The sequence below is a fragment of the Mercenaria mercenaria genome, chromosome 13, assembly GCF_021730395.1.
Source record: "Mercenaria mercenaria strain notata chromosome 13, MADL_Memer_1, whole genome shotgun sequence".
Lineage (NCBI taxonomy): Eukaryota > Metazoa > Mollusca > Bivalvia > Venerida > Veneridae > Mercenaria > Mercenaria mercenaria.
Genome location: NC_069373.1, coordinates 53232780 through 53247722, shown reverse-complemented (window position 1 = coordinate 53247722; position 14943 = coordinate 53232780). Strand labels below are relative to the sequence as shown.

General features: G+C 38.2%; 1 protein-coding gene across 9 annotated transcripts in view; it reads right to left on the bottom strand.

Moving 5' to 3' along the window:
- LOC123530508 (pre-mRNA-splicing factor ATP-dependent RNA helicase DHX16-like) overlaps positions 1-14943 on the bottom strand; it is a 213701-nt gene that overhangs the window by 13019 nt on the left and 185739 nt on the right. For all 9 annotated transcript variants that reach the window (XM_053521852.1, XM_053521853.1, XM_053521854.1 and 6 more), the window contains 3 exons: positions 10605-10954; positions 6451-6669; positions 4706-4811 (listed from right to left, as the gene is read on the bottom strand). In XM_053521852.1, the coding sequence (XP_053377827.1) occupies positions 4706-4811; positions 6451-6669; positions 10605-10954 (675 nt within the window). The remainder of the gene's footprint in view (positions 1-4705; positions 4812-6450; positions 6670-10604; positions 10955-14943) is intronic.

Below are 14943 nucleotides of genomic sequence, written 5' to 3'. Positions count from 1 at the left end.
TTTTTTGGCTGATTATAAAAACGTTATCATGTAAGTTATTTATAGTAACAACAAAGGGAAATTAATCTTTAAAAAAAAAAAAAAAAAAAAAAAAAAATAATATTAGTCCACAAGAAACTCTTTACCAGGTAGAGATAGGTCAAAATACACCTAAAAATTGGATGTAACATGCATGCTGTACCACAGAAAAGTGGTCTCGATTTTTCTCTACCGCCAGTAATAAAAAAGTTACATTAAAATCTATTTATAGTAACAACAAAGGGACGTAATTCTAAAAACAAGGGTGCCTCATGGTGGTGAACATTTGGTCCAAGTTACATCAAAATCCCTCCATGCATGAAGAAGAAATGTTCCATACAAAGTCATTCTTGAATTTGACCTTTGACCTCTAAATATGACCTTGACCTTAGACCTAGGGACCTGGTTCTTGCGCATGACATGTTGTCTCATCCAGGGGAATATTTGTGCCAACTGACATCTAAATCCTGCTTTGCATGACAAAGTTATAGACCGGACAGGAAAAAAATCCTCTTGACCTTTGATCTCAAAGTGTGACCTTGACCTTTAAGCTAGGGTACTGGGTGTCGTCTCATCATGGGAAACATTTGTGCCAAGTAATATTAAAATCCCTTCATGGATGGCAGAGTTATGGACAGGACAGGAAAAAAACTCTGTTGACCTTTGACCCCCAATTGTGACCTTGACCTTTGAGCTAGGGGTTCGGGATTTGCGCATGACACGTCGTCTCATCATGGGGAACATTTGTGCCAACTGATATCTAAATCCTGCTTTGCATGACAAAGTTATAGACCGGACAGGAAAAAAATCCTCTTGACCTTTGATCTCAAAGTGTGACCTTGACCTTTAAGCTAGGGTACTGGGTGTCGTCTCATCATGGGAAACATTTGTGCCAAGTAATATTAAAGTCCCTTCATGGATGGCAGAGTTATGGACAGGACAGGAAAAAAACTCTGTTGACCTTTGACCCCCAATTGTGACCTTGACCTTTGAGCTAGGGGTCCGGGATTTGCGCATGACACGTCGTCTCATCATGGGGAACACTTGTGCTAAGTGATATTAAAATCCCTTAATGAATGTCAGAGTTATGGACCGGACACGAAACAGACCCTGTTCATGCTATGTTAACATTTGACTGCTAAGTGTGACCTTGACCTTTGAGCTAGGGGTCTGAAAGTTGTGCATGACACATCGTCTTATTATGAGGTACATTTGTGCCAAGTAATATTAAAATCCCTTCATAGATGGGAGAGTTATGGACCGGACAGGAAAAAAGCCTTGTTGACCTTTGACCTCCAATTGTGACCTTGACCTTTATGCTAGGGGTCCAGGTTTTGCGCACGACACGTCGTCTCCTCATGGGGAACATTTGTGCCAAGTAATATTAAAATCTCTTCATGGATGGGAGAGTTATGGACCGGACAGGAAAAAAGCCCTGTTGACCTTTGACCTCCAATTGTGACCTTGACCTTTGAGCTAGGGGTCCGGGATTTGCGCATGACACATCATCTCATCATGGGGAACATTTGTGCCAAGTAATACTAAAATCCCTTCAAGGATGGGAGAGTTGTGGACCGGACAGGAAAAAAGCCCTGTTGACCTTTGACCTCCAATTGTGACCTTGACCTTTGAGCTAGTGGTCCGGGTTTTGCGCATGACACGTCGTCTCATCATGGGGAACATTTGTGCCAAGTAATATTAAAATCCCTTCATGGATGACAGAGTTATGGACCGGACACGAAATTGCGGACGGACGGAATGACGGAATGACAGAATGACGGAATGACGGAAAAGTGCATTCCTATAGTCCCCGAAACTGGTTTTCAACCAGTAGGGGACTAATAAGGCCTCTAGAGAGGTCACAAGGTTTTTCTATTTTTAGACCTAATGACCTAGTTTTTGACCACATGTGACCCACTTTCGAACTTGAACTAGATATCATCAAAGTGAACACTCAGACCAACTTTCATGAAGATCCATGGAAAAATATGGCCTCTAGAGAGGTCACAAGGTTTTTCTATTTTTATACCTACTGACCTAGTTTTTGAAAGCATGTGACCCAGTTTCGAACTTAACCTAGATATCATCAAGATGAACATTCTGACTAATTTTCATGAAGATCCATTGAAAAATATGGCCTCTAGAGAGGTCACAAAGTTTTTCTATTTTTATACCTACTGACCTAGTTTTTGAAAGCATGTGACCCAGTTTCGAACTTAACCTAGATATCATCAAGATGAACATTCTGACTAATTTTCATGAATATCCATTTAAAAATATGGCCTCCAGGGAGGTCACAAGGTTTTTCTATTTTTAGACCTACTGACCTAGTTTTTGACCGCACGTGACCCACTTTCGAAAATGGCCTAGATATCATCAAAATGAACATTCTGACCAATTTTCATGAAGATCCATTGAAAAATATGGCCTCTAGGGAGGTCACAAAATTTTTCTATTTTTAGACCTACTGACCTTGTTTTTGACCGCACGTGACTCACTTTCGAACATGGCCTAGATATCATCAAGATGAACATTCTGACCAATTTTCATGAAGATCCATTGAAAAATATGGCCTCTAGAGAGGTCACAAAGTTTTTCTATTTTTATACCTACTGACCTAGTTTTTGAAAGCATGTGACCCAGTTTCGAACTTAACCTAGATATCATCAAGATGAACATTCTGACTAATTTTCATGAATATCCATTTAAAAATATGGCCTCCAGGGAGGTCACAAGGTTTTTCTATTTTTAGACCTACTGACCTAGTTTTTGACCGCACGTGACCCACTTTCGAAAATGGCCTAGATATCATCAAAATGAACATTCTGACCAATTTTCATGAAGATCCATTGAAAAATATGGCCTCTAGGGAGGTCACAAAATTTTTCTATTTTTAGACCTACTGACCTTGTTTTTGACCGCACGTGACTCACTTTCGAACATGGCCTAGATATCATCAAGATGAACATTCTGACCAATTTTCATGAAGATCCATTGAAAAATATGGCCTCTAGGGAGGTCACAATGTTTTTCTATTTTTAGACCTAATGACCTAGTTTTTGGACTGCACGTGACCCAGTTTCAAATTTGACCTAGACATCATCAAGATGAACATTCTGACAAATTTTCATGAAGATCCAATGAAAAATACGGCCTCTAGAGAGGTCACAAGGTTTTTCTATTTTTAGACCTACTGACCTAGTTTTTGACCGCAGTTGACCCAGTTTCGAACTTGACCTAGAAATCATCAAGATGAACATTCTGACCAACTTTCATAAAGATCCCATGAAAAATGTGACCTCTAGAGTGGTCACAAGCAAAAGTTTACGGACGGACGGATGCTACGCCATCACAAAAGCTCACACTGTCACTTTGTGACATGTGAGCTAAAAAGCAGGATGGAGTTATGTTTCTTGATGTACAGGGTCAGCTCATGACGGTGAACAAGTGTTGCAAGTTTCAAAGCAATAGCTTTGATAGTTTAGGAGAAAAGCTGACCTAAACATAAAACTTAACCAAGAAATCTGATATTTTCTAAGTCCAAAAGGGCCATAATTCTTGCAAAAAGCAGGATGGAGTTATGTTTCTTGCTGCACAGGGTCAGCTATTGATGGTGAACAAGTGTTGTAAGTTTCAAAGCAATACCTTTGATAGTTTAGGAGAAAAGCTGACCTAAACATAAAACTTAACCAGGCAAGGCTGACGCCGACACCGATCAAGTGATGACAATAACTCATCATTTTTTTTTTTTCAAAAAATCAGATGAGCTAAAAACTATGTGATAAAATTTCACACATTATTGTGAATGTGGTTGGTTTTTAACACATGTTATAGTCAACAGATAATTAATTACACATTTACATTTAGTAATTTAATTGAACACCTCTGATTTTGAATTTGAAACTGGTCTTAAAATTTTTATATCAATCTTGATATAGAGACATAGAGTGTAATAAAAAGAATGAGTCCCTCCTCATAACTCGAATTTTGGTTACAGGGTATCTCAAACTGAAAAAGCATGGTCACTTGAAATTCGACTGTAGTTTCAAACCATATGTTAAACTTGGTGTCCCTAATTCCAAATGATCAAATGTTTAAGATATCCCAAATTTGACTTAAAATAGTATTTTGTGTGAGTTAGTTTTGGACAGTACTTAAAAATGCCTTCAAGACAGCCAGAATTTTGAGATACCTTAAGTGAGTTTCAGATATCAACTTTCAACTGTTTTGAAGATAAAAAAATGTAAACAATTAATGAACGACCACAACTTTAATGTCATTCTCATGTATTAAATACACCCACAATATCAACTAATTTTTGTAAAATGGTGGTACCTAATTGACGTTAATGCAAGTTACAGAAATCCCAAGTCTACTCATTTTTATTCTAACAGCATCTAAAGGAGTTTATCAGACCTCAATTAACCTTTCTTACACTGACAGTATGAGACACAGTTTCTAATTACTTACACTTACCTTCCTACTATTTATTATAGTATCTAATACATAGATCAGACCTAATTTTCCACTTACCTTCCTAATACTGTGTTTCTAATGGATTAGATCAGGCCTTAATTTCCACTTACCTTCCAAATATTGACAGTTTCTTATAATTTAGATGATTACACAGACTTTCACTTACTTTCCTATTACTGACAGAATCTCATGGACATCAATTTTCTCTTACCTTCCTGATATTGATGGTATCAAGTGGATTAGATGAGACCTCAATTTCCACTCTTTCCATCAGACCCTCCAGTTGATCACGTACATCTCTTGCTCTTTTCATTGACCTGTTCAAGTAAAACATTTATATAGTTATTCTGGTTACAAAATGTTAGAAGTTTATACTTCAATAAACTATTGTTTTAAAGAATAATTACAACAAGAGCTGTCTCCATAGGATGACACATGCCCCCGATGGCCGATGTTAGAGTTTAGGACCTTTGACCTACGGACATGGGTCTTGTGCGCGACACGTTGTCTTACTGTGCCACACATTCATGTGTAGTTATTTTAAAATCCATGCATGAATGACAAAGATATGGACCGGACACGCCCATCAATGCACTATCATAAAATATGACCTTTAACATCTAAGTGTGACCTTGACCTTTGAGCTACAGATCTGGGTCTTGCGCGCGACACGTCGTCTTACTGTGGTACACATTCATGCCCAATAATTTTAAAATCCATGCATGAATGACAAAGATATGGACCAGACACGCCCATCAATGCACTATCATGAAATATGACCTTTAACGTCTAAGCTTGACCTTTGAGCTACAGACCTGGGTCTTGTGGGTCTTGCGCGCGACACGTCATCTTACTGTGCCACACATTTATGCGTAGTTACTTGAAAATCCATCCATGGATGACAAAGATATGGACCGGACACGCCCATCAATGCACTATCATGAAAAATGATCTTTAACGTCTAAGTGTGACTTTGACCTTTGAGCTACGGACCTGGGTCTTGCGCGCGACACGTCGTCTTACTGTGGTACACATTCATGCCAAGTTATTTGAAAATCCGTCCATGGATGACAAAGATATGGACCGGACACGCCCATCAATGCACTATCATGAAAAATGATCTTTAACGTCTAAGTGTGACCTTGACCTTTGAGCTACGGACCTGGGTCTTGCGCGCGACATGTCATCTAACTGTGGTACACATTCATGCCAAGTTATTTGAAAATCCATCCATGGATGACAAAGATATGGACCGGACACGCCCATCAATGCACTATCATGAAAAATGACCTTTAACGTCTAAGTGTGACCTTGACCTTTGAGCTACGGACCTGGGTCTTGCGCGCGACACGTCGTCTTACTGTGGTACACATTCATGCCAAGTTATTTGAAAATCCATCCATGGATGACAAAGATATGGACCAGACACGAAAATTGCGGACAGACCGACTGACTGACAGACGGTTCAAAAACTATATGCCTCCCTTCGGGGGCATAAAAAAACTTGTTCATCCTTCCTCAAAGGTGAAAGGGATATAGTAATATATAGTAGTCTTATCTGTTACCTTCAACAAGGAACTGTTTCATGCACAGAAAAACTGAACAAAAATTTTCAAAGTCCATCTCTTATTTGATTGTGGTCACCCTTTTTTTTTGGAAACATTTCAAAGGACTGTTTATTATATGAAATGCTACTACACAAATTCTTTTGTTAAGAAATCAATAAGATATTAAAATAGTGATTTCTAATGCATTTTGGGAACAGTAGAAAACCACATTTAGAGCTGTTGCCCATGTTCTATCCACCTCTGGCACCAGTTGAAAAGCTGTCTCCCCTTCCTTCCTCAAAACTGTTTTTTGAACTTTCCTTAAACATTCATAAATCAACTTTCTCTTTTACTGTACACTCATTACACAACAGTACAGAACCTCCTATGTAACAGATGAAGGACCTACCTGTACTGTATAAAGTTCTCATAGCACCACTGAGTTGAGTACCCAGTTTCTTCCCACTGATTGTAGACATTCATCAATGTCATATGGTCCCCTCCAGGAAGGAAGAAATTCTGTCGTGCAGTATCTGCATGTACAACCTTGTCTTTGGGTCGATAGAAAACCGAGTTGTTCACAGATAACATCGCTGTTATTGTAAGAATCTCTTTAGAACACTTGTATCTGAAAAAGTAAATTTAAAGGGAAACTAGAAGATGCTTTTGTAAACTAGAATATGTCTGTAGGACAAAGGGTGTGCCCCCCACTGGTACATTTGTCACAAATAAGGGGCAATAATTCAAATGTTTGCAGTCTCAGTTTGAGGGTATAGCCTCAACAAACATTTTATGAAAAGGATTCATTATTCTAGGCCAAATACTTTTTGAGCTATGAGCATCACAAACAAAAAATCCACTATTTTGGCTATTTCAAGGGCCATAACTCTGTAATAAGAGCTAAGATTCTCAAGAAGAATGCCAAGTGTGCAAGGTCACATCACGATAAAGACTCCAGCAAGGTTTCCTGAATTTACATCTAATTCTTTTTGAGCTAGGCACATAATTAGGTGAAAAAGTGCATTTTTTTTGCTATTTCAGGGGCCATAACTTTAAAAATAGGGGGTGGAGCCAGCCAATTAGAGGTGTGCAAGTTTATATCATGATTAAGACTTATGCAAGTTTTCAACCATTTATACTAAATACTTTTTGAGCTAGGTGCATCACAAGGTGAAAATGTACATTTCTGACTATTTCAGGGGCCATAACTCTAAAAATAGGGGGTGGACCGAAATGAAAAATAGGAGGTGCGCAAGTTCATATCATGATTAAGACTCACCCAAGGTTTCATGAATTTATATCAAATACTTTTTGAGCTAGGCATGTCACCAGGTGAAAATGTGCATTTTTGACTATTTCAGGGGCAATAACTCTGAAAATGAAAATAGGGGACGGAGTCAGATGAAAAATAGCAGGTGCACAAGTTCATATCATGATTAAGACTCATGCAAGGTTTCATGAATCTATATCAAATACTTTTTGAGCTAGGCATGTCACAAGGTAAAAATGTGCATTTTTTACTATTTCAGGGACCATAACTTTGAAAATAGGGGCTAGGGGCTGGAGCTGGACGAAAAATAGGAGGTGCGCAAGTTCATATCATGATTAAGACTCATCCAAGGTTTCATGAATCTATATCAAATACTTTTTGAGCTAGGCATGTCACAAGGTGAAAATGTGCATTTTTTACTATTTCAGGGGCCATAACTCTGAAAATAGGGGGCGGAGCCAGATGATATATAGCAGGTGCACAAGTTCATATCATAATTAAGACTCATGCAAGGTTTCATGAATCTATATCAAATACTTTTTGAGCTAGGAGTGTCACAAGGTGAAAATGTGCATTTTTGGCTATTTCAGGGGCCATAACTCTAAAAATATGGGGCGGAGCCAGACGAAAAATAGGAGGTGCACAAGTTCATATCATGATAAAGACTCATGCAAGGTTTCATCAATTTATATCAAATACTTTTCAAGCTAGGCGCGTCACGACTTCGGACGGATGCACGGACAAGACCAAATCTATCTGCCCCAACCACTCATGGTGGGGGAGGGGGGTGCGGGCACAAAAAGCGCATGTCTCCCCCAATGCAAAGTCATACAGGCAAGAAGTCAATAGGGGTCAGGAGTGAAAGTCACAGAGACACTAATGGTTGGCTGCAATAGGGATCATCTACTTGGCATGTCCAGTCATCCCGCTAAGTTTCAACACTCTTGGCCTAGTGGTTCTCAAGTTATTGATCGGAAACAGTTTTCAATGTTCAGGCTCCTGTGACCTTGACCTTTAATAGAGTGACCCCAAAATCGATAGGGGTCATCTACTCTGCATGTTCAATCATCCTATGAAGTTTCAACATTCTCGATCAAGAGGTTCTCAAGTTATTGATCGGAAATGGTTATCAATGTTCAGGCCCCAGTGACCTTGACCTTTAACAGAGTGACCCCAAAAACAATAGGGGTCATTTACTCTGCATGACCAATCATCCTATGAAGTTTCAACATTCTGGGTCAAGTGGTTCTCAATTTACTGACCTGAAACGGTTTTCCAGGTTCAGGCCCCTGTGACCTTGACCTTTAATAGAGTGACCCCAAAGTTAATTTGGGTCATTTACTCTGCATGTCCAATTATCCTATGAAGTTTTAACATTCTGGGTCAAGTGGTTCTCAAGTTATTGATCGGAAACAGTTTTCCATGTTCAGGCCCCTGTGACCCTGACCTTTAACAGAGTGACCCCAAAATCGATACGGGTCATCTACTCCGCATGACCAATCACCCTATTAAGTTTCAACATTCTGGGTCAAGTGGTTCTCAAGTTACTGACCGGAAATGGTTTTCAATGTTTAGGCCCCTGTGACCACAACCTTTAACAGAGTGATCCCAAAATCAATAGGGGTCATCTACTTTGCATGTACAATCATCCTATGAAGTTTCAACATTCTGGGTCAAGTGGTACTCAAGTTATTGTTCGGAAATGGTTTTCAATGTTCAGGCCCCTGTGACCTTGACCTTTAAGGGAGTGACCCCAAAAACAACAAGAGCACCGCCTTGCGGGTGCTGACGCTTATCTGATTTTTTTTTGTGTAATAGAAATATTGTCCTACCCATGATTTTCTAAGTCTAAAAAGGACCATCATTCTTGCAAAAAGCAGGATAGAGTTATGTTTCTTGACGTACAGTGTCCACTTATGATGGTGAAAAACTGTTGCAAGTTTTAAAGCAGTAGCTTTGATAGTTTATGAGAAAAGTTGACAAACATAATACTCAACCAAGAAAATGATTTTCTAAGTCCAAAAGGGGCAATAATTATTGCAAAAAGCAGGATGGAGTTATGTTGCTTGCTGTACAGGGTCAGCTTATGATGGTGAACAAGTGTTGCAAGTTTCAAAGCAATAGCTTTGATAGTTTAAGAGAAAAGGTTGACCTAAACATAAAACTTAACCAAGAAATCTGATATTTTCTAAGTCCAAAAGGGGCCATAAATCTTGCAAAAAGCAAGATGGACTTACGTTTCTTGATGTACAGGGTTTGCTTATGATGGTGAACAAGTATTCCAAGTTTCAAAGCAATAGCTTTGACAGTTCAGGAGAAAAGTTGACATAAACATAAAACTTAACCAAGAAATCTGATATTTTCTAAGTACAAAAGGGGCCATAAATCTTGCAAAAAGCAAGATGGAGTTATGTTTCTTGCTTTACAGGGTCAGCTTATGATGGTGAACAAGTATTCCAAGTTTCAAAGCAATAGCTTTGATAGTTTAGGAGAAAAGCTGACCTAAACATAAAACTTAACCAGGCAATGCTGACGCCGGTGCCGACAACTGCTCAAGTGATGACAATAACTCATCATTTTTTTTCCAAAAAATCAGATGAGCTAATAAGGGTCAACTACTCTACATGACCAATCATCCTATGAAGTTTCAACATTCTGGGTCAAGTGGATCTCTAGTTATTGATTGGAAATGGTTTTCAATGTTCATGCCCCTGTGACCTTGACCTTAGATGGAGTGATCTCAAAAACAATATGGGTTGTCCACTCCAGCAGCCCTACAATCCTATGAAGTTTGAAGGTTCTAGATCAAATGGTTCTCCAGTTATTAATCCGAAATGGAAGTGTGACGTACGTACGTACGTACGGACAGGGCAAAAACAATCTCCCCCAGAGGGGGGGGGGGGGGGGGGGGGAAGGGGGAGAAGACATAATAATGCTAGCACTGACTAAAGATGCTGTATTGTTCTTTGTTCAAATTGTGTCAAGTAAGGCATATAAATATAAATCCTTTTAACAACTTTTCATCTACACATGGCAACCTTTGAAGTATGTTAAGAATTACACTTGACAATAATAAGGTAAATAGATAATGAAAGATGCCTTAGTAACCTTTGAATAACTACCTATTGATTGAAGACCAGTCTGAAAACAGCAGATTCTAATTGGCTGTGTCCGCAAACACTTTGGATTACCCAATGGTAAAGTTCTATTTTGAGACAGGTCTCTAAATTGTTGTAGGATAACTGAATTGAATAGATTAAAAATCTGAATGATGAATTTTGTTCAATACTCACTTTTCTGATGCTAAGATCATTTTTGACAACATTGGATCTACAGGAAATTCGGCCATTCTTCTTCCTAGCTTAGTTAACTCCCCTTTGTGATTCAGTGCACCAAGGGCATATAACTGTTCCAGAGCTAACACAAGTGTCTCATGAGGTGGTGGGTCCATAAAGTCAAAGTGAACGAGATCATTTATTCCTAAACTTTTAAGTATCAACACAACATTTCCCAGATTAGTTCTCTGAATTTCTGGTATTGTATTGTCTTCAAGTTCATTTTTATATGCCCACGCTGTGTAAAGACGAAAGCACTTTCCAGCTGAGACACGACCAGCACGTCCAGCTCTCTGATTGGCTGATGCCTGAAAAATAGAACAATTTTTCCATTCTGTTATCTAAATGGATGGGTATCAATTACTTAGCTGCTTTTTAAGGTTTATACATAATTATACACATTAATTAAAGTTAACTTACACTGTTCAGCAAAACAGCTTTTTCTCCATGTCTCTATTGGGACAACCTACCTTTTGACAAAAGTAAAATACTTCTGCATCTGCAGGGCCCTCGATCAGCTGTTTTTAACACCGAATATCGGCTGCTTCCCCCGCCAAAATAGTATCCTATTTTCCCCCTTCAGAGAAAAACATTCCCCCTTTAATACAGGGCATTCAGTTGACCTGGGGTCTCAGGATTTTGACCTGCTAAAATCGAGAAAAACTCGTATTTGACCCGTACAAAATATACCCCGTGTGTTGGGTTGACTCGCGGAAATTTTCTTTGATGCGTCTCCAGTTCGAAAGTTCTGCCCCTTGTCAATCAAAATCTCAGTCAATTTCAATATTGTCCGCCGTCATAAGCGGAAGTATGGCAGTAGGCGGAGCGTCATATGTTAACTAGCTGCTAACAGATGCTAATCACGCCACGCGCCAATTGACACGTGGTCATCACGCGGTTTGTATTCAGTACAATAATCCTTGTCATTATCAAAGGTGTTTATTGATCAATGTGTAAAACTTAAATGATAAACAATGTGGCTTTAGATTATCGTCTTTGCACCACTTGTTAATTAGCGGTATGCAACTTAAGTCTTGCCTACTTAAAAATAAAAATTATCTTATCTTATTACAAAATAGAACAACAAATTGGATAATTAAAATCATTATTTTGTTTGCTTGATACAATTATGTGAGCCGGTCAACCGTTACGGTCTACAGAAAATTTATTATCATTGCCAAGGCTATGGTCCAAAATAAATTAAATGCTTTAAAGAAGCAGAAATTATAAGTATTGAATAGGTATGGTGAAAAAAAAAAGAAATTTAAAACAGTTATTCTATCAAGAATTTTAAATGTTTACTTCCGTTTTCCATGTTTGTCACCCATTTTCTCGACCGTGATTTTCGCACATTTTTATCATTTCTTCTAGTACAATCTAAACAAGAGGGCCATAATGGCCCTATATTGCTCACCTGTCATCATTGCACTTAAGGACAAAAAATCATAATCAAGATCAATCAAAAGAATCATGAGAAAATATGGTTGAAATTTTCTTTAAGGTACAGATATGTCAAAATACACCTATAAATTGGAGGTACCATACATGTTGTACCACAGGAAAGTGGTCTCGGTTTTTCCCTACGGCCAATATAAAAAAAGTTACTAAATAAGCTATTTATAGTAACATAAAAGGGAAGTAATTAAAAAACATTTATTGTAAGTGAAACAAAAGAAGGATCTGCCAAATAAAAACAAGAGCACTGCAATGCAACACAAATGCAGAGCAATATACATACAAAACAAAGTTATATGACCTTTGACCCCTAAGTGTGACCTTATACAAGTTGTGTGCAAGTTTGGTTAAAATCAAATTATAAATGAAGCAGCTATTGTGCAGAAAAGGTCAAAATAGCTAATTTTGGCCTTTTCAGGGGCCATAACTCTGGAACCAATAATAGAATCTGGCCAGTTCAAGAAAGGAATCAAGATCTTGTGGTGATACAAGTTGTGTGCAAGTTTGGTTAAAATCAAATCATAAATGAAGCTGCTATTGCGCAGACAAGGTCAAAATAGCTAATTCTGGCCCTTTCTGGAGCAATAACTCTGAAACCCATTATGAGATCTGGCCAGTCCAAGAAAGGAACCAAGATCTTATGGGGACACAAGTTTTTGTGCAAGTCTGATTAAATTCAAATCATAAATGAAGCTGCTGTTGTGCAGACAAGGTCAAATTAGCTACTTCTTGCTCTATCAGGGCCATAACTCTGGAACCCATAATAGAATCTGGTCAGTTTAAGAAAGGAATCAAGATCTTGTGGTGGTACAAGTTGTGTGCAAGTTTGGTTAAAATCAAGTCATAAATGAAGCTGCTATTGCGCAGACAAGGTCATATTAGCTAATTTTGGCACTTTCAGGGGCCATAACTCTGAAACCAATTATGGGATCTGGCCGGTTCAAGAAAGGAACCGAGATCATAAGGTGACACAGGTTTTGTGCAAGTTTGATTAAATTCAAATCATTAATGAAGCTGCTATTGTGTAGACAAGGTCAAAATAGCTTATTTTGGCTGTTTCAGGGGCCATAACTCTGGAACTCATAATGGGATCTGGCCAGTTCAAAAAAGTAAATAAGACCTTATGATGATACAAGTTGTGTGCAAGTTTGGTAAAAATCAAATCATAAATAAAGCTGCTATTGTGCAGACAAGGTCAAAACAGCTAATTTTGGCCCTTTCAGGGGTCATAACTCTGGAACTCATAATGGGATCTGGCCAGTTCAAGAAAATAAACAAGATCTTATGATGATACAAGTTGTGTGCAAGTTTGGTTAAAATAAAATCATAAATGAAACCACTATCGTGCAGACAAGAAATTGTGGATGGAAGAAGGACGGACGACGGACAAAGGGCGATCACAAAAGCTCACCCTGTCACTACGTCACAGGTGAGCTAATAAAAAGCCATTTAAAAGTCTGCATTTAACAAAAATATGATCACTGTTGCAAAAGCAGCCCTTATTTGAAGCATTTTTCGATAGTAAAATATGCAAAGGCACCAAACCCCACCCACTTTTAGACAACTAAAATATAAATTGATTAAAAAAATCTGTAATGATAAATGTACTTGTTTTAGATAAAGTTTGTGGAAGTTGCATTAATAACAGTATAGCTTGACCCCTGAAAAGCTGATCTTGACATGATATAATTGCAGTTACATGTTGAGAAAAATATTTATTTATTTGGGTTTTACGGTGCACCAACACAGTATAGGTTATATGGCGCCAAACAGGACTACAAATTTTGGTTCCACATCTCATTTACATCGAAATAAATAAGAGCTGCCTGTAAGACAGCCAAGCTCGACTATTCGAAATATTGTCCAAGAAGCAGGAAAATATTACCCAAAAAGGTTAAATATCAAAAAAGTTTAAAGTTCAAAAGGGGACATAGTTTGACCAAAATGCATATCAGTTATGGGACTTGCTGCTTTCAACTAGTTTTATAACCCCGAAGGCACATGTGAAATTTCAATTCAATATCTGCATTAGTTTTGGAGACAGAAACTCTCATGTAAAACTTTAACCAGAAGTTTCTAAGTCCAAAAGGGGGCATAATTTGCCCAAAATACATGCAAGAGTTATGGGACTTGACCCAGTGAGGTTGGTAATTGATCTAGAAAAAGAAAAAATAAGTTTCAAATCTATAATTATGCCTTTTAGTAATAGCTGTATGTACTTGCACGCAAAACTTTAACCAGGATTTTCTAAGTCTAAAACGGTGAATAATTTGCCCAAAATACATGTCAGGATTATGGGACTTGATCCAGTGAGGTTGGTAATTGATCTAGAAAAAGAAAGAATAAGTTTTAAATCTATATGCCTTTTAGTAATAGCTGTATGTACTTGCATGCAAAACTTTAACCAGAATTTTCTAAGTCCAAAAGGGGGCATAATTTGCCCAAAATACATGCCAGAGTAATGGGACTTGACCCAATGAGGTTGGTAATTGATCTAGAACAAGAGATCACAGAGTGATCTTGGCGCCCACCAATGTGCCATTTTTGAGTGTTCCAAATTTCAAGACTTACTGACTAGCTCAAGGTCAAATTTCATTTCCGTACACAACACTGTGCATGTGGTCCAAATTCGAAAGCTGTAGCTTGAGCAATGTGAAAGTAGGTCGCTAGATCAATTTCAAGGACAAAGTTCTTTGTACACAAAACTATGCATGTGCATCAAGTTTGAAGGCTGTACATAGCTTGAGAAATTTGAAAGTAGGTCACTAGGTCAATCTTAAGGTCAAAGTTTAATTCGGTACACAAAACTATGCAAGTGGTCCAAATTTGAAGGCTGCAGCTT